The following is a 20168-nucleotide window of genomic DNA, read 5'->3' as shown; positions in this document are numbered from 1 at the left end:
GCCCTTGAAACCTCCCGACACTGTCCAGCTCAGGCCTCCACGGCCACGGGCAAAACCCTGGGGTAGGGCCAAGGCCCAGGAGGGGTGGCCCTCTGCCAGGGCCCGAGTCCGACTGGCTGGGAGGGGGCGGGGAATGGGGAGGCTCCAGTGTGGCCCAGCCTGCAGGTGCCCCCAGAACTGACAGGGGAGTTTCCAGAAATCCCCCAACTACGCACTGCCCAGCCAGTCCTCAAATTCCCCATCTGGTGGCCGGCGGCCGCTTGGGCCTCGGAGTGGAGAGCTGTGGGGGACAGCGGTGGTAGTGTCCAGGCGATACCCCCACGGGTACGTGGCCCGCCTGGCACACGGGGCGGGTGGGTAATGGGGACAGGGTGCGGCAGGAAGCGGGGAGAGCACGCAGGGACTCCCCAGCCCAACTCCCCCAGAGCTTCTCAAAAACCGGAACTGTGTGAGCACAGCAGATGCACCCTGTGGCCACCGCCCACCGGCTGGAGGCCTCATGTTGCCACTGAAGTGTGGGCGCTCCCTCGGCCCCATCCCAGAAGCTCTGCGGGTCCGGGCGCTGGACAGCCGAGCCGCCGTGGGGCCTTCTAGGCACACAGCCGCCTGCCCCGTGGAGGAAGCTTCGGCCTGCGGCGGTCCCCAGCACAGCAGCCACCAGGGCAGGGGGCAGCAAGGCTGGCCGCAGCAGGAAGAGCTAGTGTCCCTGGCAGGGCCTGGGGTCACAGGGGCCAGCTGCAGCCTCCCCCCCACACACACCTCCTCAGCACACACAGGCAGGGCTTCTGAGCATTCAGCTTTATTGAGGGCACGAGAGTCTACAGGGGAGCCCCGGGTGCCAGGGGATGAGGCCTGCCATCAGCCTGGAAGGGTGTGGCCCGGTGGGCAGCCAGGGATGGCCTTTCCATGACCTGTGCAGAGAGACACGGAGACAGGTGAGAGCGGGCCCAGCGAGCCTCGGAGCTCGCTTAGGAGCGGGGGCCACATCCGCCAGGCTGGGGACGTGGGGGTGTACCTGGGTTTACTTGAAAGTGTGACTCTCGGCTCCACCCCGCCCAAAGCCTGCAGAAAAAAAGAGTAGGCAGGTTAGGGGGAGCCAGGGGCTGGGGGGGCAGGTCAGGGGCCCCGAGAAGCGTACCTTTAGGCCCGAACATGGCGGAGTAGCAGGGGTGGTTGCAGTAGGGCTTGCCTTCATGCTGCAAAGAGAAGGGCCATGAGGGGCTGTGGGCCCTCGCCCAGCCCTGAGCCCCTGCCGCCCTGCACACCCACCTGCGCGCCCCACCTACCTCGGCGTGGCCCCCTGACGTCAGCGTCTTTCCACATTTCTCACACTTCAGGCAAGGCCGATGCCAGTCCTTCCCCAGAGAGGTCACCCGCTCAGCTGCAGAGGCACAGACACCCCCCAGGGTGAGGCCCTGCTACGGGGTCACAGGGCACACCAGCCTCCTCCACCTGCCCTGCTCCCACCCACGGCCGCCCAGGGTCCCAGCTGGCCCTTGTGCCCAGGAGTAGGGAGGGGCACCTCCAGTCCCCAGGGCAAGCTAAGAGGGGGCGCTGGGGGGCCAGGGCTGGGGGCCTGGCTGAGCTGCAGGCCGGAGGGGTGGGGCCTGCGGGGCGCCCTTCTCTGGGGCGGAGGCGGGGAAGACACTTCCCACTTCCTCCCTCCGGGGTGGACCCCGGGGCGCGGGGCGGGGAGGCGGCACCCGGGATCGCGCCCCGAGCGCCGGTTTCCGCGTCTGCTTCTACTTAGCGATGGGAGGGGCGGCTCGAGCGCGGTCCCCACCCAGGGCGCGCCGCGGGGGGACGGCAGGGAACGGGGTGACCAGGGCCAGGGAGGAGCAGCAGGACCGAGGGGGGACACAGCGGGGCGGGGGCAGGGGGGCTCCGACGCCGGGTCCCCCCGCACAGCCCGGCGGCCGGCGGCTCGCTGCCCCAGGGTCCCGGGCGCGCCCGCCCTCCAGGGAGACCCGCCCGCTCGGCCCTGGAGGGGCCCGGGCTGGGAGGGGGCGGGGGGCGCTCACCGAAGTACACCTCCTTGTCGCACTTGGGGCACTTAGGCATAGCGGCTCGGGTCCGGCGCGCACGTCAGGGCAGGAGCGGACGGGAGAGCGGGACTGGGTGGGTGCGGCCGGGCGCGCGCCTTTCAGCGACCCCAAGGCCCCGCCCCTTCGAGACCCGCCCCCTCGCGCCCCGCCCCCGAGTCGAGGACCTGGACCCGAGGGCCTGGTTCCAGGCCAAGCAGCTAGGAAAGGTCATCGGTCCACCCCCGCCTCCGGGCAGCACCCGGGCCAGCCGACGGGGGGCGGGGGGGGCGCCCGGGGGCGCGCGGGGGTCCTTGGAGATGCACCGAGGGGGCGGCTGCTCCGGGGGCTGCAGGGGTCTAGGGAGAGGGCTCCCCAGGTCGGGAAGGCGCTCCCAGCCCGAGCCCCCGGATGCTTGGGAGCCAGGGAGGGGCCGAGTCACCGCTAAAATGCAAATCCCTGCAAACCGGCGTGGGCTCGCTCCTCCGCACCGCACCGCCCGTGTCCCGCAGAGGGTCGGGGACAAGCTGCCGGGGCATCTCAGCCTGGTGCCGCCGCTCCAAGACCTCGCCTCCGGCCTCCTCACTCCTGGAGCCTGGACCCCCCCCCCCCTGCCCCGCCGCTGCCCGCGAGACCACAGGACAGCAGCCCGGGGGACCTGGACGAGGGGGCTCCAAGTCGGGGCGTCCCCTGCGTCGGTGTCACCGCGATCTGTGCGGCCCGGCTTTGTCAGGGAAGGCGCGACCAGCCGTGCCCAGGGCATCTCGTCCAGGGAGGGGCTCCTTATCTCTGTGGGAAGCGCACGAGTGAGCACGGCGGGGGCAGTGCAGGGCCGCCGCCCAGGGAAAGTGGGGGCTGGCGCCGGGTGGAGCCGGCAGCCTCCACGCACCCGGGGTGGGAGCGCCCAGGGGCGCGGGCTCCTGTCCGCCTTGTAGCCCCGGCCTGGGCGGGGGCCTGGCCTGCGGGAATCCCTGCCCTGTCCTCCCTCCGGGTCACTGGCAGCCTCTCCACCTCCCTCTCTAGCTGCTGGGGAGCGGCGCCCTCCCTCGGGGGCTCTGTGGACCCTTCACCTCCGGCCGCAGCAGCACCATCCGGGGCTTCGGGGTCACTCTCTGCCCGGACCCCAGCCAGTCTGCCCCTCCTGCCCTTCCTCCACGGGTCCCTCCCTCTGGCTACCCTGGACACACCCGTCTCTCAAAACAAAACAGGCCCTGGGCCTCTCCAGGCCGCATCTTCATGGAAGGTGCTGGAGACCATCCTCGAACAGGACCCAGGGGCGCCTGCCTCCCCACAGAGCACACGGTGACTGCGGCTTTGCCCACTGACCCATCATAGGCCCCTTGGCTGTCACTGGGGGACGGGAGGGAAACCATGGGCGCCCCCACCCCCGGCCCCCACCCGCCTGGCCTCTGCCCCCCCAAGCCTGGCTTGGGGTGGGGGTGGCAGCTTCTGTGGTTCAAGGGCCACGGAGACCACCTCCAGGGCCAGCCCCCCATGAGGATGGCACCCTAGACCCCACAGCCTCACTTCCTGCTCCTCACTCTGCCCTCTACTCACCCCCAGCTCCGCCCCCCCGCCCCCGACTCCCTTCCTGAAGCCACAGCTGGACTCTGCACGCCTGGCACCACATCCGGGAACCCCTCAGTGGCTGGCTGGCTGTCGCCCTCAGGAGCAGGGGTGCACACCACACACTGGCGGAGCCCCCAGACTCCCACCCACGGACACTGCCCCTGTGGCCGGCGCTGGGGCACCTCGGCACGGTTTCTGCAGGTAAGCCCACCAGCCCGCCCTCCCCCACGGCCCCACCCGTCCCCTTGGTGTCTCCCCGGCCTGGCCTGTTGCTGCTGCAGACAGGCAGGGTGACGGGGTGGGGGTGTGGGGGGCTGACTTCCCCGTCTCCCGGCTCCAGGAGCTGGAGAGAGGCCGAGATGGGGAAGAGCAGGACGTGGAGGGCGGGAAGATGGACACTCAGAAACAGACACAGCAGAGGACAGCAGTGTAGACATGGGGGTGCAGCATCGGGGCAGGGGCTGCAGCAGAAGGGCCCTAGGCCCCAGACCACTGCTGACACGGTGTGGGGGGTTCTCTCGTAGTGGATCACGGGGCTCCAGCCACGTGCGTACTCCCACTCATGTCACGTGTACCCCCTTGCAGCTTCCTGAGAAGGCTGCCCTGCACGGGGGTGCTGGCTGCAGGCCTGGGGCTCCAGGGCAGGGCTGCCTCCACCCCGCCCCGATGATGGGCCACGCACAGGGTGCCAGGCTGTGCCCACGTGTGTCCCGGTGCCATGGACACAGCCGTGTATGAGTGCGTCTGTCTGGGTACCCCAGCTGCCTCCCCATGTTTCCACCCAGCCTGCACCCCCAGCCCACTTAAGGCTCCAGGCGGGGGCGGGGGGAGGCCATGAGCCAGCCTTGTCCGCTTCTCCACCCACCGCGCCCCGGGGTTGCCTCCCCCACTGCGACTCCAACCGCGCCCACCATGGGGGAGGCCCCCCTTTGAAAACGGTTGATGAGGTTCTTGCTAGCTTGCCTTGCTGTTATTCCCCGTTGCCATGGTCACGGGACTGCAGAGTGACGGGAGGATGCCAGAGGGGGCCAAGGGCCGTGCGCCTGGCCCTCCAGTTGGTATACAGCACAGTTTTTCCAGACACTCAGACACACACACACACACACACACACACACACTCCCTGGAACCCTCGAAAATCATCAGCCACAGACTGGCATGCTCCTCAAGTCCCCGGAGCTTCCCACCTACCTTGCTGGGCCACGGGGCCTGGAACCCCTCAGCAGCTGCGGTCCCCATCACCCCCCAGACTCTATGTCCGGGAGCACCCCCATCTTGGGCTCGGCTGGGTACCAGTCCGGGCCCTGACGGCCTCCCCTGGAGATCTGCCCCCCTCCCCAGGTGCAAGGCCTCCTACTCCCATCAGCTCACCTGGCTCAGGACGCACCTGTGGGAGGTCAGAGCGCTGACCTGGCTCAGGGGACCAGTTCAAGACCCAAATCTGCCCTGCCCAGACACCCACCCCCTGGCCCCGCTCCTTGGAGGGCGCTATGGCATTTGGTGCCTGAACAATGGAGGACACCATGGGCCTCCCCACCTTGCGCCCTGGTGCTACCAGCAGGCACAGGGGCCGTGTCCGAGCGGGAGGCACAAAGCGGCCAGGACGCAGATGCCTGCTGGCCCCAGGCTGCCTCTGTGCCCAGAATGCCCCGCCTTGTTCCAGGACAGCATGGGGGTACCCCAGGACCCCCGAGACCTGGGGGAGGCAGCTGCGGGGTTCTGGTGCACCAAGCAAGACCTCAGTCCGCTTGCCCTTCCCTCCACACACACCCCCGCCCCACCCTTGCCTTGCCCAGGTTGCTCCCTCCTAAGGCTCAAGGGCCAAGTGCCCCGGGGCAGCTGCTGGCTCCCTCCCCAGTGTGCACTCCTCTGCCCTCCCCAGGCCCAGCTGAGTCATGGACGCTCAGACATTCCCAGGGCCTATTTTCAGCAGCTTGTCCCCCGGGACCCCCGGCCTGCTCTGAGGTTCTGCCCCAGAGCGGGTCTGCTGGGCCCTCCGTGGCCGCTCCTTGGCCCTGAGGCAGGAGAAGGGTTGGGGCGCTGCACCTTCGCAGGAGGACTCTGCTCCTGACCACCTGGGCCTCACCCGGGCCACGTGAGAGGGCCGCCCCGCTCCTCCTGTCCTGGAGGCGGGAGTGGCACAGAGGATGGCACCGCCAGCCCTGAGCTCCCTCAGTCAGCCCTGCATGGGCGCCAGTCTGGCCAGTTGGGGTGACCCTCGTCCCCCACGGAAGCTAAGCCTCGTTCCAAGGATCCATGTCCTGGAGACAAAGCCCAAGCAGAACTGCCTCAAATTCTGGCCTCACGAGTCCAGCAGCTGAGCCTTTCGGTGGTGGGCCCGAGCCCGAGCCTCCCACCCCCGGCAGCCGGCCAGGCCCGGGAAGTGTGCTGCCTACACCTGCGGCCCTGGTGCCCTGCCAGTCTTCACCTGGCCCAGCCCCCGGCAGCCCAGAGCCAGGGTCACCGGCGCTTGCTGACTTCTTGACACCGATCCTGGGGACCACGGCTAGGGGCTGTGACCCGGGGTCCTTAGGCAGGTCCTAAAGAAATGTCGGGAGGGGGCCTCAGCTGGGTGGGGTCCTCAGGGAGCCTCGGGCAGGGGAAAGGGGGATGTGATGCTACGGGGGCGGCGGGGGGACCGTGGGGAACCTGGAGGGGGACGTGCCGGGGTCTAGGCCCTCAGGGGGGCGGGGCCGAGGGAGGTGCAGACAGCTGACTGCACAGCAGACTGGGGACAGCAGCCAGGGCCACACGGGCCGGGCCTCCCCAAGCTGCAGAGCCCCACCGCGGGCCGGGGCGTGAAGCGGGCGGTTGGCACGGGGAGGCGGCTGTGCGCTGGCCTCTGCGGGCGCCCCGCTGGCTGGCGGCCGTCGGAGGGGCTGCGGCCTCGGGGGGCCCGACTGGCCCGAGCTTCCTGGAGCGGGTGCCACCGAGGCGCCGGCCAGTAGCTCAGGGGCTCGGGCGTCCTCCCGACACGCCTAGCGACGCGCCAGGCCGAGGGTGGCGCCGCCCCGGTCTCCGTGACAACCGCTGGGAAACAAACAGGGCGCGCGTCATCGTCGCCCGCAGGAAGTGGGACGCGCCTTCCCTGCCGGGGCTGGGGCGCGCGGTGTCCCGGGCAGGCCTGGGGCCCGTCTCCCCCGGGGCCGTCCCCGCCGCCCACCCCGTCTGTCCCCGCATAGTTTCCACTGGAGGCTCCCGAGGGAGGCCCGGGCCGTGCCCTCAGCAGCTCCGCTCAGGGAGGGGCAGGCACTTCCCATCCGACCCGGCAGCAAGGGCGGGCGGGCGGGGCTCAGGACGCCTCCCCCAGCCGGTAGGTGGGGGCCTTCCACGGAGCTCCCCGAGGGCCCTGTGGCCGCCCGAGCCTCCCTGGCTGCCCTGGGGGTACCTGTTCCAGCGTGTCCCCCCCCGCCCCCCGCGGGCCACCTGCCCTGCACATTCTGGCTGCACTCCCAGGCTGGCCAGGTGGGAGGAGACACTGCGGCCCACGGTGGGCCCCGGATTGGACCGCCTGGGAGGAGGGCGGCCTGGCATCGCTGGACACCGGATCCCGCCGATCCACCCCCAGGGACACGGCTGGCTGCCCCCAGGACAATGGCCACCGCAGCCAGGCTCAGCTACGTGGAGCCTGGGGCCCGGAGGGTGGGCCAGGGCTGGGACGCGGGGAGCTGGTCCTGGGGTGCAGGACACAGGGCCCAGCAGGGCCGGCGCCGCCCGCCCGCTTTCGGCCCCAGCCCAGCCCGGTTGCGGAGCCAAGGACAAGCTGCGCCCTCTGCTGGGCACCAGACAGGAGGAGCCGGCGGGCGAGGGGTCCTCAAAGCCGCAGGCGGGACTGCGTGGGGAGCGGGGGTGACTGCAGTTTCCCTGCCGACCCAGACACAGGAACGCTGCTTGGGCAGGAGCACCTGAGCAGGGCACTCAAGGCCCCGGGTCCTAGCCCCACGCTGCCTGCCTTCTGTCCCCCACGAATGACCACCCCCCTTCCCCATCCAGGCCCTCTGTCCCCCCCCCAGCTCCCTCACACCCATGGACGGCCCCTCCTCTGGCCACCTGCCCCCCTTCCTCCGCGTGCCAGGCCCTGGGCTCTTTCCCATGCTAACCCCTCCCGGGCCCGGGGTCCGAGGGAACCAGGCGTCTCCCGGCCCCGGTGCCCACGGCTGGCATTCCCGGGGAGCGGGACCCCAGCGCCAGCAGAAGCCCGCCCGCAGGTGCCGGAAGCACCCGTGGATGGGACACAGAGATGCCGTCCTGGGTTCACGTCCATCCCACAGCCAGACACACAGCACTAGGTCCCCCGATCCTCAAACCTTTTATTGACAGCAAATCTCAGCGGTAAGTGTGAGCCGCGTGTCAGACAAGCGTTTGCAAGGCGGTGCGGGAGGTGGGCGGAGGGCTCCTGACGGACGCCCTCGGTGCCCCCCTGGGAACACCGTGAAGAGCGTGGCTGTGGCTGTCACTGGCAAGGGAAGCAGAAGTAATACTGTGGGGCAGGCCTGGGGCCGCGAGAGGGGGAGTGTGGGGTGGCCACCCCAGGGAGACCCACCGGGGCCACGGGCACACAGGGACACGAGACACACAGAGGAGAGGCACAGACCATGAGGACACAAGAGGGCGAGGGGCGGCCAGAGCAACAGGCGTGGGCAGGCAGGCCGCCACCCGCGGCACCGGGGCCTGCAGGCAGGACGTGCCGGGCCGGGCTGGGCAGCGGCTGCCCCCGGGGCCGAGCAGCGGGCTCCGGAGCAGGCCGGCGGGAGGCGGACGGGCCCTCGCCCTAGGGCTGAGCTTTGCCCTCGGGGTCTCTGTCGTAGATGTAGCTGCCCACGGCTCCAGTGTTCACTCCTGCGGGGAGAGGCGGCAAGGTGGCGGGGAGCCGGGCGGGGCGGGGCACCCCAACCCCAACCCCAACCCTCCTGGCGACACTCACCCTTGGGCCCAAACAGTATTCCGTAGCAGGGCTTGTGGCAGTAGGGCTGGCCGTCGTGCTGCGGGCGGAACGGGGGTGGGCGGCGAGTCCCGCACCTGCCGCCTCCACACACCCCTCGGCCGGCCGTGGCCTTCAAGATCTCAAAGCCGCGACCTGCAGCCCGCTGGGTGGAGGCCCAGGCGCCTCGGGCCTCGGTGGAGGCCCATGCTCTGCAGCGGCATGCCTCCCCTCTGGCCGCCGGGGGGCAGCACCCGCCCGCCGTCCCGCCCCACACCCCTGCCCGGGCCCTCACCTCCGCGTGCCCGCCTGGAGTAAGCGTCTTCCCACAGCGCTCACAGCGCAGGCACGGGCGGTGCCAGTCCTTGCCCAGGGACGTCACCTTCTCGGCTGGGAAGGGGGGAGACGGTGATGCCGGGGACCCTCCTGGGGAGACCCCCACCCCCTGGCGGTAGGCGAGGTCACTCACCAAAGTAGACCCTCTTGTTACAGCGAGGACACATGTTGGGCTCCCCCGTGAACGTGGTGACGCTGGAGGCTGGGGGGGGACGAGCGGTGAGGGCAGGGCAGCCCCCCAGGACCCCCCGCCCCCCACACGGAACCCAGCCCACCTTTGCTGGGCCCCTTGGGCGGACCGCTCGCCTTGCGCTCCTCAGCCCGGACCACAGGCACCTCGATGGGGCCGGTGACCTGCGGCCCCTCAGCAGAGGGCTTGTCATAGATGTAGGAGCCGGCACCCCCGATGTTCACACCTGCGGGCGGCGGGCGCTGTGGGGTGAGTGGCGGGCGGCCTCGCGCACCCCACTGACCCGCTCAGGAAAGGGCCCTCGCGGCCTCGCTGTGGGGTCAGGACTCGGCACCCAGGGGGTGCCGAGGGCCGGGTTAGATTCCTGGGAAGGGCACGGAGGATGGGGGGGACTGTGGGGAGGGGCCAGGCCTCCCGGAGCCAGAGGCTTCGCAGGCTGAGGAGGGTGACCCAAGCTCACCTTTAGGTCCAAACAGCGTGGCGTAGCAGGGCTTGTGGCAGAACGGCTTTCCGTCGTGCTAGGCAGGGGGGCACCGGGTGAGGGCTGGGACCCCGCAGCCACAGACCCGGCCTGAAGGTGGGGGAGCCCGGGATTCCCCGCCCTGCTCCCCGCAGCCCCAGGGCAGGGGGCTCACCTCCGCATGGCCCCCGGGAGTCAGCGTCTTGTTGCAGCGCTCACACTTGAGACAGAACTTGTGCCAGTCCTTGCCCAGGGAGCTCACCTTCTCCGCTGGGGGCAGGGGGGGCCGGGGGAGGTGTCAGGGCCAGGGCTGCAGCGCCCTCATCCTGCCCCGCCCCCCGCCAGAACCGCCTTCTGCTCCTCGGAGTCCCTGCTCCCCTGCTGGGTCTTGGTCACCCTCGCTGCCCGTGCGGGGTCCCAGCCCTAGCACCTTAGGTTTTGAGATGACCCGGGTTTGAGGTTTTGCCTCAAACACCTGCCTCACACTCACACACCTGCCCCCCCCCCCCAGGTCCCCGAACCCTTCCAGCTGGGCCTTAACTTGCCAGAGGCCCCCTGCCCCGGCCCGCAAGCAGGGGGCATGGAGGGTTACGGAGCCTCTGGTCGCTCCACCCCGGGGGGCAGGATGCCCACCTGTCTAGATGGGGAGAACCCTCGCCCCACTGCGTCCAGCTGCTGGCTGATGTTCAGGGTCAGCCTGGCCACTAAGGGCTCAGTCACCCCCCATCTCCCCACCCCGCCCGCTGGGCCACCTCCCAATGCGCGGAAGCGTGGGGCCCCCCCAGGAGAGCGGGGCAGGAAGGGCGGTGGAGGAGAGGGCAGGAAGAAAGGCCGGAGCCAAGCCGGAATTCCGAAGGGAAGGGGTCTGAGCAGAAACCTCAGGGCGGAGGAGGTGAGGCGGCCTGGGCCCTCCAGCAGGAGGCCGAGGCCCCACAGATGCCTCCTGGGCCCCCCTTGCGCACGCTGCCAGCGGCTTCCCCGAGGGTGGGCAGCGACGGCCTGGCCGGCTCACTCCCTGCTCCCAGATGCCCATGGGTGCTGCTGCTGGCGCCCCAGGCTCGGGGCCCCAGGTGCTAGCTCCCCACGGCCCTGGCAGGACCTGCTGGGCCCAGCCAGGCCAGGGCCAGCCTCGGGGACCCCGTCCGCCCCACCCCTTTCCCCGAGGCCGCTCTGCCCACGGGGTCCTGTGTCCTGGGTCCCTTGCCAGCCCCACTCCCTCTCCCAGGGCTCCTGCTGGCCAGCGATGGCCGTGGCAGCTGCAGCCCAGGGCCGCCAGGGCCAGGCCACACTGGCCAGCTTGAGCACAGGGCCACACGGGGGCAGGGGACGACCCTGAGAGCCACCGGGTGGGTAGGGGGCCGCACAGTAGCAGCCCAGTTGCCAGGATGGAGTGGACTGGGTCCAGTGGCATGGAAGGGACCGGCTCCCCACCGGGCTGCTGCACATTGTTTGGGACACAAAGGCGAGGCATTCGGTCAGTCTGGGTGTCCTGGCCCAGGTTCCACTCAGCATAAGGGTGTTGGTGCTGGGGGGGGGGGGTGACTGGGGGATGGGCAGGATCCCAGCCCAAAGGCCCCCCTCCCTCTGCCAGCGCCTCCCGCCCAGGACAGAAGCCAGCCGGGTCTAAGCTGCCTTTGTTTCCTGCTGGGAGCCGGCGACCGCCCAAGCAGGCAGAAGCGCTTTCCGGGCTTTCCGGGCTGTCCACACGGCCGTCCTGTCCACACGGCTGTCCGCCAGCCCTGGAGGGCCCCGAGCTGGCCCTGGCCTGGCCGGGGGGCAGGCTCGGGGGCAGGCTCGCAGGCAGTGCGGATGGCAGGAGGACCCTGGGGCCGCCCCCCACCCCGACCCCCAGGGATGAGCCCCCTCGGGGATGGGGATGGGGACGGGGACGGGGACGGGGACGGGGACGGGGATGGGGACGGAGGGCTGGGCCAGCTCCCGGGGAGGCAGCCGGAAGCCCCTAGGCTCCCAGCCAGGGCAGAAGCACTCGCGGCCAAATCCGGTCCCTCCCCTCTGGGAACAGCAAACAACCCTCCACCTCCTTCTCCCGCCCGGGGGCAGGGAGGCCAAGTGGCTTCCTCCACCTTGTCCAGCCCCCACTGCAGACCCGCTGTCCCCGCAGCGACCAGGGAAGGGTCCCCTGCCTGCCCCCCCGCACCGCTAGTCCCTCTGGGGCCGGGTTGGTGGGAGGCTCAGGGGCAGGACTTCGCCGCCCAGGCCACGTCGGGAGGGAGGGAATCAGCCCGGAGAGTGGCTGCGCGGCGGGCCGGGCACCGGGGGTGGGTGGGCGCCAGGTGCCCGGGGCTGCGGGCGGGAGCCGGGCCGCTGTGGCCCCGCGGAGGTGGGGGCGGCTGGGCGGGCGGGGAGCGCGCTGGGACTCGCAGCGCCTGCAGCCGAGGTCGCCCCCGCACGGACGGGCCCCGGCGCAGCGCGTCTGGCCCGGCCCGGGGCGGCGGTCGCGGTCGCGGTCGGGGTCGGGGTCGGGGTCGCGGGCGGGGTCGCGGGCGGGGCGGGGCGGGGCGGGGCGCGGCGGGGCCACGTGTCCGCGCGGAGGCCGAGGAGAGCCGCAGCGCAGGGGCTCCCGGGGCGCCCCCCGCCCCCCGCCCCGGCCTGACCCCGCGCGCCCCGGGCCGGGAGCCCCGCGCGCCCCGCCCCGCCCCGCCCGCCCCGCCCGCCCCCGCCTGGGCGCCCGCGCTCGGGGCCGCGGCTCCGGGCGGGCGGCGAAGGGCTCCGCGGCGGCGCGGGACTCACCGAAGTACACGGTCTTGTCGCACTTGGGGCACTTGGAGGCCATGGTCCCTGCGCCCGCCCGCGCCCGCCGCCCGCGCCCGTCTCCGCGCCGCCGCGCCGCCCCGCCCGCCGCCCGCCGCCCGCGCCCCATTGGCTCCGCGGCCGGGGCGGGGCCTCGGGAGCCCGCGGCGCCGGGCGGGGGGCGGGGGGACGGGGGCGCACCTGCCGCGCCGCGAGGGGCCGCCCCGCCCCGCGCCCCGAGGCCCGCGCGGCGCCGTGTCCATGGCAACGGGCGGGCCCGCGGCCCCCGGCTCCGGGCCCTGCGCGCGGTGGCCTCGGCCCGAGCCCGCCCCGGGACGCGCTCCGGACCCCGCGCGGGACCCGCCCCCCCCCCGCCCCGCGTCCCTTTGTTGCTCGGTTTCCATAGCGACGCGCGCGGCGGGCGGGAGCGGCGGGAGCCGGATTCCGGGCGGGCGCGGCCGGCGGGTGCGGGTCGGAGGGACCCGGCGGGGACCCGCGGCAGGCGCTGCCCCCAAGCGCTCACCCGCCGCAGACGCGGGAGGACGGGGTGCGCGGGTCTCAGGGCCCCCGCGGGGCTCCGGCCGCCCCGCCGCGCCGACCCCACCCAGCCCGGGCAGCCCAGCCCAGCCCAGCACCCCCGCACTCTCGCCCTCTGGCCACTGCCATTCCCGTGAGGACAACAGCCCAGAAACATGTGGTCCCCTCAAGCCTGACTGACCAGCCTGACCAGCCCCCCTTCGCGGCCGCACCCTGACTCCGGCCCGTGCCAGACAAGGCGGGAGATGGGGGTGGGGAGGCCTCAGCGGTCCTCCCGGGGAGGGCGGCCAGCCACGGGCCCCTCCTCGCTGAGGCTGGGCGTCGGGGGGCTCCTGTAGGGAATGTGTGCAACAGGCCCAGGGCCCAGCCCTGCCCGGGGAGCGATGGGGCACAGCTCGGCAGGGACAGCCCTGGGACAGGTGCCCCGCCCCCAGCCGCAGTCCCAGGGCACCACCAGAGCCTCCCTGGTGTGACAGGGCCATTCTGGACCAATGGACACCGAGGGCCGCAGCAAGGGCAGGGCCAGGGCAGACAGGCTCCCAGCGAGCAGGATGGAGGGCAGCGGGTGCAGAGCAGCGGGCAGGGCCCACAGAGACCCCCAGGGTCCCCCCCCTCCCGGGGCCACAGTGGCTCGGCATCCTGGCAACACTGGTGGTAAACAGCACACAGGACCGGCTAGGCTCTGCTGCAGGGACCCCGGGCTGGGCTCGACGGCGGGTGGGGGCTCTGGAGGTTCTGCGGGTCTGTGTGCAGGAGGGGAGAGGGCCCGAGGGATCCCTACCCCATCCTCAGACCCCAGGGGTTTGGAAGAGGTACCCAGGAAGCTCGTCTTTGTCAGCTCAGCTCCTGGCTGAGCTGTCCCAGGGCAGCTGTCCCAGGGCAGGGTGGGAGTACCCGGGCTACAGACGACACGGCCAGTGGGCCATATCTTCAACACCCCGGCCTGTCACCTTACAGGGCCCCATCACGGGCTCCAGGGAGGCCAGGGCTCCCTTATCTGTCTCCAGCGGGGGAGCACAAGTAGTTTCTATTTTAATTCCGTGGCTGAGATGTGCACGCATCAGGGGTGGGACTGGGGGAGGAGGAGGCAGAGCTCAGGGAGGAAGGTGGAGGGGGCCCCACCCCAGGAGGGCCCAGCCCAGCCTCCTCCAGGCCAGCTGGCATGGCACAGAGTGAGAGGTGTCCCCCCCAGACCCTTCTCTCCGGTGGCTAGACAGCTTGCCCCTGTCTTGCCGGCCTGCAGGGGTGGGTGCAGAGGTATGGCCAGAGGTAGAATTTCTGAGAACAACGTATTTGCTGAAATCTGAGCAAATTCTCACTTTGGAAACTCCACACCTGCTGGGGGTTGGTTGGCCCTGTGGCTCTGGGCAGAAATCCTCGGACAGCTGGGGCAGGGCTGTGCCAGGAGCAGGGTGGGGGGCCGGCCTGACCCAGCTATGCTGGCCGCCCTGGTGGGAGAGGAGCCACAGGGCCACCGGAGCCAGGCACCTGCCCGCCTGGGTCCCAGGCCAGGTCCAGGCCACCCCCCGACTCCACCAGACACAGGGGGTCTCAGCTCCGCTGTGTGAGGGCCCCGAGCTCTGCACCCTACCTCCACGGGAGACAGGGGGTCACTGGGCCAGGTCCCACAGAGGGCCGGTGTGGGGGGGCAGGGGCCAAGGGGCCAGCAGAAGCCCCAGCCCGGCCTGGAGGCCAGGAGAGCCGCGGGGCACGCGGTGTTCACGTGTGTTCCTGTCTGAGGACCCGATCTCGGCCCGGAGCTGCCCCCCTGCCCTGCGGTGCTGGGGGTCGGGGACAGCCTGGACGCCCGAGGCAAGGCGGGGGACGAGGGGACACAAGACACGGGAGGGGCTAGTTGGCTTTTTCTTTTTATGAGTTTTTTTTTCTTTGTTTTTTTTAATATGAAAATTACTTGAAAAGACCAGGGGCCAACCCCACCAGGCAGCTCGGCCGGCCGCTGGCCATGCCGATCCTAACATTCCAGATGTAAGTTACAGAGCTTAAGTTCATCTACAAAAAAAGTAATAAAAATAAAATTTAAAATGGCACCTTCAACAGAACACAACAAAACTTCCGGCCGGCCCGCGAGCCCGCAGCGCGGTGCGGGCCCGCAGGGCGGCTCCTCGGCTCCGCTCCGGCCAAAAAGTAAACACAAAGCTAAAAACGACTCCTGGGCGTCCTGGGAATCGGCGCGCCTCTTCCCGACGTCCCGGAGGAGCAGTTTCTGTGCGGTGGGGCGGGAGGGGGACGCTACCAAAACCGGGCGGGCGCGGGCGGGCGGCGGGCGGGGGCGCGGGCTGTGGTCGGCGGCGGCGCGGCGCGGGCGCTAGTCCTCGATGACGATGGGCTCGTCGTTGACGGGCGCCGGCGGGGGCGGCCGCAGCGGCAGGGCCTGGCTCTGGCGCAGGGCGATGGGCTTGTAGGGCCGGCGCGCGGCTCGCTTGGTCTCCGAGGACGATAGCAGCTTGCGGATCTTCCTGCGAACAGAGCGGCGTGGGGTGCCGGGGGTGCCGGGGGAGCCCGAAGAGCCCGGGGAGCCCGGGGAGCTGCCCCCGCCCGCCCCCGCCCGCCCCGGGGAGGCCCCCACCTGGTCTCCTCGGTGGCCATGTAAAACACATCATCGGGGGCGTCGATCCAGTTCATCCTCCGCCGCTTGACGGGGGGCAGGGAGCCCCCCCGAATCAGGCGCACTTTGGTGGGGTAGGACTTCCCGTTGAGCAGGAGGTTCCGGCTTGGTCCCTGCGGCAAGGGGCGGCGTGAGGGGGACGCCCGCACCCCCCCACCCCGGGCTCTGCCGCGCAGCCCCGTGGCCGCCTCGACCTCTTACCATGTGCCTGGTCTGTCCGTGGTTCGCCAGACCTGACAAGAGGGGGAACAGGGCGTGAGGCCTGCAGCTGAGGGCGGGGGCTGCGTCCCCTCAAGCCACGGCCTAGCACACGCGCCGGGCGAGCCTGAGGCCGCGGGAGCCCCCCCAGCTCCTGGGGCTCCAGGCAGAAGGCAGGCGTCCCGGTGTGACGGCCCGGTCCCTGGCACGCAGACCGCCTGCCCGGCTGGGCCGCCACAGACGAGGCCGGGTTTACGCGGTAGCCAGGCAACGCCTCGCCCGGCTATCAACACGGTGGTACCAGAACCCCGCGGGGGGCCGCCCCTCCTCGGGCAGCGCTGCGCCTCTTCCCCAGGGACATCAAGCATCCCTGGCTGACCCTGGGGCTGGCTGCCCCGGAGGAGCACATGGAAGCTTCTAGGAGAGGCCAGGGCACAGGCGCGGCCACCCTACCGGCTCGAGAGGGCACCCTCCCAGGCCGTGGTCCACACGCCCCCAGGCCCCGGCCACGGGCACCCGGGCAGAGAAGCCAGGTGACCCCCGATGACCCCACTGCCCCCCGGCTCCGCCTGCGCCAGTGAGCGTGCACGCGAGCACACGGTGCGGCCCGTGGGAGCACGAGAGCCTGGCCTGCCGGCGGCCTTCCAGAACTAGCCCTTCCCGAGCACGCTCCTTGGCGGAGGCTGTCGCCTGCGTGCAGCTGTCCAGCCCTCCCACCGCACACCTCCTAGCCTGGGGCGCCCCTGGGCAGGGCGGAGGGACAGGCCACCGCTGCCGCAGCCCCGCAGCCCCCAGGCCCGGCGCTACTTACCCAGGTAAGTGCCTATCAGAGCGACGGGTGCGGAGGGAAGGAAACACACGGTTAGTGTTAGCCAGGGAGCACGTGCACTGCCACGGGCCGGGGAGGGCGGGTGCGGAGCAGATGCGCCTGGAGGGCTGGGTTAGTGGGTTAAGGCCCCAAGGGTGCCAGGGTCCGGGCCGGCCCAGAGCTCAGCTCCTGCCCGCGGGCTGCCCGGGGGCGCCTCAGGAGGCCAGCTGCCGCTGCTTGCAGGGCTTGTGGGTGGCGCCAGGGCTCCTGGGGGAGGCGCCCAGCAACGGCGCCCTTGGGACCCTCATGCTTGGACCCGAGCAGATGCGCAAACATGTCAATTTGGACAAACCGATAGAAGCAAATTAACTTTATCCACCTCGCTCGTTAATGGCTTTTTGCAAACAAAGCCCCAAAGCACAGCAAAGATACCTGCTAACTAGCACCAGGGCCCGTGGCAGGCCCTGTGGGGGGCTGACCATGGGGGGCTGACCGTGGGGGGCTGGCGGCCAGGAGGCAGGAGCCCCCACGGAGGGGCTCACGAAGAGAGACAGCCGGGCACCGGGGGCCTAGGGCAGGCCAGGGGGCAGGGCCCAGGGCAAGGCGAGGCCAGATGGCCACTGCCTGCTGCCCCTCGCAGGTCCCCATGCCTGGCCCACTCCTTGGCAGCAGCTCCCCAGCCCTGTGTGAGCAGGAACTCTGGGCACGTCTGTGCTCGCTGGCCCGCACCATGACCCCGAGCCTCCGTCAGCAGGGCCTCTGACCTGCTTCCCCTGTCCCTGCCTCCCTTCCACACGGATCCCGCTGCGGGCGGACGCTGGGGGGCCAGAGCCTCCGGGGCCCACAGGCCCCTCGCTGCCACCACGGCCACCCCTCTTAGCACCTCACTGTGGCGCGGTCTCAGAGCCCGTGGATGCCCCTCGCCCAGCTGAGGGGGCAAAGCCAGGCCCTGAGCCACTGGGGCAGTGACTGTGCACTGGCCTGGACGATCAGGAGGCCCGCTCCCGAAGCGCCAACCACCGGGGCACTGGGTGGCGGCAGGGTCCCATGGCCCCTGCTCCCCCCCGCCAGCCTCCCCCCTTCCCCTGGGCGTCCGGCCCCACTCGGAGCGTGCTGCCTCTGCTCTGGGACACCTGGCCCCGCGTGCCTCCCCGTCAGGCCCTGGCCTGGACATTCCCTTGGGCCTTGCGTGCCTCCCCCAGCCCTGCCGGCCAGGCCCACAGCTCGGTCCTATCTGCCCCCACCAGAGAGGCCGGGGTCCCAAAGCCCCCCCCCCCACGGCAGGGCGCACAGGAGGGTCGTAGGCACAGCGCGGGCAGCCGCGGGAGCAGAGGCTGACGGCATGCGGGCGGTCACAGCGCGACGGCAGACAGTACAGGCAGGCGGCGGGGGCACCAGGGCTACACGAGCAAGGACAGTCCACTGACCAGGCACTGGGCCGGGAAGGAGGGGACACCCCACGAGCCAGAGGCCCCGGGGAAGGAGACGGCGTTCGGGTGCGTGCGATGGGGGACCCGTGAGGCCGCACTTGGCTCTCTGCCCAGCGACAGGGGAACCGGGGGAGCGCGGGGAAGCAGGGTGCGGCCCGGCCCGCGTGGACTGGCCCCTGGGCGAGCCCTGAGCCGCCCGCCGTGCACCATGCACGCAAGGGTACAGCACACACAGGCAGCGCACGGGGGCTCGCGCAGCAACCCTGCCAGCGGCCGCCGCAGGCCTTACCCCTACTGGGCATCAAGAGGCGCTTCTTCATGTTGCCTGCCAGCGCCCGACGGCGGGAGAGAGAGGGAGAGAGAACACCATCAGCGGGCGCGGGCGAGGCAGCGACAGGGCCGGCCGGGCACCCCCAGGCCAGCAGGCCGCGCCGGCCCAGAGAGGAGGCCCCGCCTGGCCGCCCCGCCGGAGACTCACCGTCCACCCCGTTGTGCTGCTCATAGCTCCTCTTGCCCAGGATGGTGGGGGAGCCGTTGTTGATGACGGGGGCCGACTTGGCCGGGGTCAGGCCTCCGAGCACGCCAGACACGCTCTTCACGGGGTCGGGCTTGGGGGGGCGGGGGTGGGTCTCTGTTGGGAGCAACAGCGGGGGCTCACTGTGGCCAGGGAATGGCTCGAGCAGCCCCCGGGGCCCATCCCGATGGAGGTCGACCACGGGGCCGGCCGGGGGAGCACACCGCCGGCCCTGCCCATCAGGGTGTCCGAGGAGCGGGGAGAGCGAGGCGGGCCTGGGCCCCACAGATCACTGGGCGACTGCCAGCAGCTTCCAGGCTCCAGACACAGGCCCATAAACAAGCAGGCCCATCAGAGGTGTCTAGGTCCAGGCCACCGGAGCTGATGGCAGCGGGCTGGCCGCCGGCCAGGTGATGAATTAACTGCCAGGCTGGCCCAGCCAAGGCCACGCCCCCCCTCAGCGCCGGCCGGCCGCAGGCTCAGGCTCGGACCTGCCAAGCAACCCCCCCGGGCCCCGGTAGCTCTCAAGATGGGGCAAGGCCCAGCCCCCCGACCCAGACCCTAGACATCTGATGACGCCAAACCCACTTGTGTCCACGTGGAACGCGATTAGGTCATGGTTCTGGAATGTCCTTCACAGAAGGTCAGCCACCTCCACGCTGGAGGGACTGACTCACGATCCCGCCCTGAGCCCAGCACAGGGGCCAGCTCCCTCCTGCCCCCAAGCACCCTGGTGAGCCCCCAGGACAAGCCGCCCATGGCTGGCTGAGCAGTGGGCAAAGCCGAGCCCAGGGGTGCCAGCCGAGGACCCCCCCGTGGGCTGCAGACCAGGCATGTGTGCTGCTCACGCGGCAATGGGCCGTCCGCTTGGGCTGGGGGTGAAGAACCATCCTGCAGGTGTCTGCAGTGGATGCCCGAAGCCCGTCCTGAGTCCGTGCGGCCAAACCCTGGACCCCCCCCAGGCCCCCCTGGACCCCCCCAAGCCCCCACGCGCTGCAGCAATACAAAGCAATACAAATACAAATACGTGCCGGGGGCCACGGCAGCTCAGGCCCCAAGGGCCCCTCCAGGCCTGGCTCGGTGGCAGCACGGAGGCCGGCTCCCTCCCTTGCAGGCGCCCGCTGCCAGGCTGCCCACGCGGGGCTGGGGCGGGGCAGGCTTACCTAGGTACCGGAGCACAGCTTCCAGGGGCTTCCGCACGGCCTGCTTCAGCACCAGTGGGCTCTGGGAGGCTTCGGGCAGCCGGGCCGTGCCTGTGGGGGCCCGGCACACAGAAGGGAGCCCGGGGTCAGAACCCCCATACCCGCCAGCCGCCCCGCACGCTGGTGAGCCCCTCCTCCGAGGACCGAGCCCGGGGCTGGGGGGCGGCACTCACACTCCGCCTTGATGGCCGCGCTGTTGATAGGCATGTAGGGGTGCCGGGCAGCGTGCCACGGGCGCAGGATCTCTCGGCACAGGCGCCGGGCGATGCGGGTGAGCTTGGTGGTGTGCAGATAGAAGGCCTGTCTCGTCTTCATGGCAAACTTGGGACTCCCGCTGCTCCGGGCTGGGATGCCGTGGGGGCTCTGCGGAAGGGGGCGCGCCGCCCCGACACAGCGCCATGACCGCGGGCCGGGCGCCCGGCCACGCGTGGGGGCGGGGAGGGGTGCCCACTTACCATGTTACTGCGGTTTGGTCCTGGCCTCTCTCCATCTAACCGGGTTGGCATTTTCAAGCCACCATATTTCTTCCAATATGTCCAGCAAGATGCGCAGAGGCGACACTGCATGTTAGGGGGACCCCAAGAATACCACTGGTAAGACTGGGCGG

At 71.1% G+C, this 20168-nt stretch overlaps 4 protein-coding genes across 9 annotated transcripts in view; 1 reads left to right on the top strand and 3 right to left on the bottom strand.

Annotated features, from left to right (window-relative positions):
• Window positions 1–783: 783 nt before the first annotated feature.
• Window positions 784–2193, bottom strand: CRIP1 (cysteine rich protein 1). Its single transcript, XM_025443257.3, has 5 exons — window positions 2022–2193; window positions 1287–1381; window positions 1139–1196; window positions 1016–1062; window positions 784–911 (listed from the first exon to the last, which is right to left on the bottom strand). The coding sequence occupies exons 1-4, from the start codon at window positions 2059–2061 to the stop codon at window positions 1022–1024; spliced, it is 234 nt and encodes a 77-aa protein (XP_025299042.1). The 5' UTR covers window positions 2062–2193; the 3' UTR covers window positions 784–911; window positions 1016–1021.
• Window positions 2194–2470: 277 nt separating this feature from the next.
• Window positions 2471–5666, top strand: LOC112657284 (basic proline-rich protein-like). Its single transcript, XM_049113000.1, has 4 exons — window positions 2471–2569; window positions 2662–3323; window positions 3585–3791; window positions 4176–5666. The coding sequence occupies exons 1-4, from the start codon at window positions 2471–2473 to the stop codon at window positions 4258–4260; spliced, it is 1053 nt and encodes a 350-aa protein (XP_048968957.1). The 3' UTR covers window positions 4261–5666.
• Window positions 5667–7881: 2215 nt separating this feature from the next.
• Window positions 7882–12382, bottom strand: CRIP2 (cysteine rich protein 2). The gene is made up of 8 exons (XM_025443256.3): window positions 12247–12382; window positions 9671–9765; window positions 9496–9553; window positions 9121–9261; window positions 8979–9047; window positions 8805–8899; window positions 8513–8570; window positions 7882–8427 (listed from the first exon to the last, which is right to left on the bottom strand). Exons 1-8 carry the CDS (start codon window positions 12374–12376, stop codon window positions 8360–8362), a joined length of 714 nt encoding a protein of 237 aa, XP_025299041.2. The 5' UTR covers window positions 12377–12382; the 3' UTR covers window positions 7882–8359.
• A 2256-nt stretch (window positions 12383–14638) lies between these two features.
• The window catches only part of MTA1 (metastasis associated 1), a 29266-nt gene continuing 23736 nt past the window's right edge, over window positions 14639–20168 (bottom strand). For 3 of the 6 annotated variants that reach the window (XM_049113565.1, XM_049113564.1, XM_025442667.3), the window contains exons 14-21: window positions 20017–20168; window positions 19735–19924; window positions 19523–19612; window positions 18324–18476; window positions 18135–18170; window positions 15611–15642; window positions 15371–15522; window positions 14639–15260 (exon numbers count right to left, since the gene is read on the bottom strand). In XM_049113565.1, the coding sequence (XP_048969522.1) occupies window positions 15110–15260; window positions 15371–15522; window positions 15611–15642; window positions 18135–18170; window positions 18324–18476; window positions 19523–19612; window positions 19735–19924; window positions 20017–20168 (956 nt within the window). In that variant the 3' untranslated portion in view covers window positions 14639–15109. Of the gene's footprint in view, window positions 15261–15370; window positions 15523–15610; window positions 15643–18134; window positions 18171–18323; window positions 18477–19522; window positions 19613–19734; window positions 19925–20016 lie in introns of those variants that run through there. The other 3 variants (XM_025442668.3, XM_035719557.2, XM_025442671.3) reach the window with 3 other exon arrangements.

The sequence above is a fragment of the Canis lupus genome, chromosome 8 (genome assembly GCF_003254725.2).
Source record: "Canis lupus dingo isolate Sandy chromosome 8, ASM325472v2, whole genome shotgun sequence".
In the NCBI taxonomy this organism is placed as follows: domain Eukaryota; kingdom Metazoa; phylum Chordata; class Mammalia; order Carnivora; family Canidae; genus Canis; species Canis lupus.
This window is presented reverse-complemented; position numbering and strand designations above follow the sequence as displayed.

Bases quoted from the DNA above. Each gene is read 5' to 3' on its own strand.
- CRIP1 (XM_025443257.3), bottom strand. From the start codon at position 2,061: ATGCCTAAGTGCCCCAAGTGCGACAAGGAGGTGTACTTCG. The intron at 1,382-2,021 runs GTGAGCGCCCCC...GTGCCTCTGCAG, and splicing joins CGACAAGGAGGTGTACTTCG to CTGAGCGGGTGACCTCTCTG. The intron at 1,063-1,138 runs GTACGCTTCTCG...TTTTTTCTGCAG, and splicing joins CGCCATGTTCGGGCCTAAAG to GCTTTGGGCGGGGTGGAGCC.
- CRIP2 (XM_025443256.3), bottom strand. From the start codon at position 12,376: ATGGGGCGCGGGCGGCGGGCGGCGGGCGGGGCGGCGCGGCGGCGCGGA. The intron at 9,554-9,670 runs GTGAGCCCCCTG...CCCCCTGCCTAG, and splicing joins CTCCCGGGGGCCATGCGGAG to CACGACGGAAAGCCGTTCTG. The intron at 9,262-9,495 runs GTGAGCTTGGGT...CGCCGCCCGCAG, and splicing joins CACGCTGTTTGGACCTAAAG to GTGTGAACATCGGGGGTGCC.
- LOC112657284 (XM_049113000.1), top strand. From the start codon at position 2,471: ATGCAAATCCCTGCAAACCGGCGTGGGCTCGCTCCTCCGCACCGCACC. The intron at 3,324-3,584 runs GTGACTGCGGCT...ACTCACCCCCAG, and splicing joins GCCTCCCCACAGAGCACACG to CTCCGCCCCCCCGCCCCCGA. The intron at 3,792-4,175 runs GTAAGCCCACCA...ACCCCCTTGCAG, and splicing joins CCTCGGCACGGTTTCTGCAG to CTTCCTGAGAAGGCTGCCCT.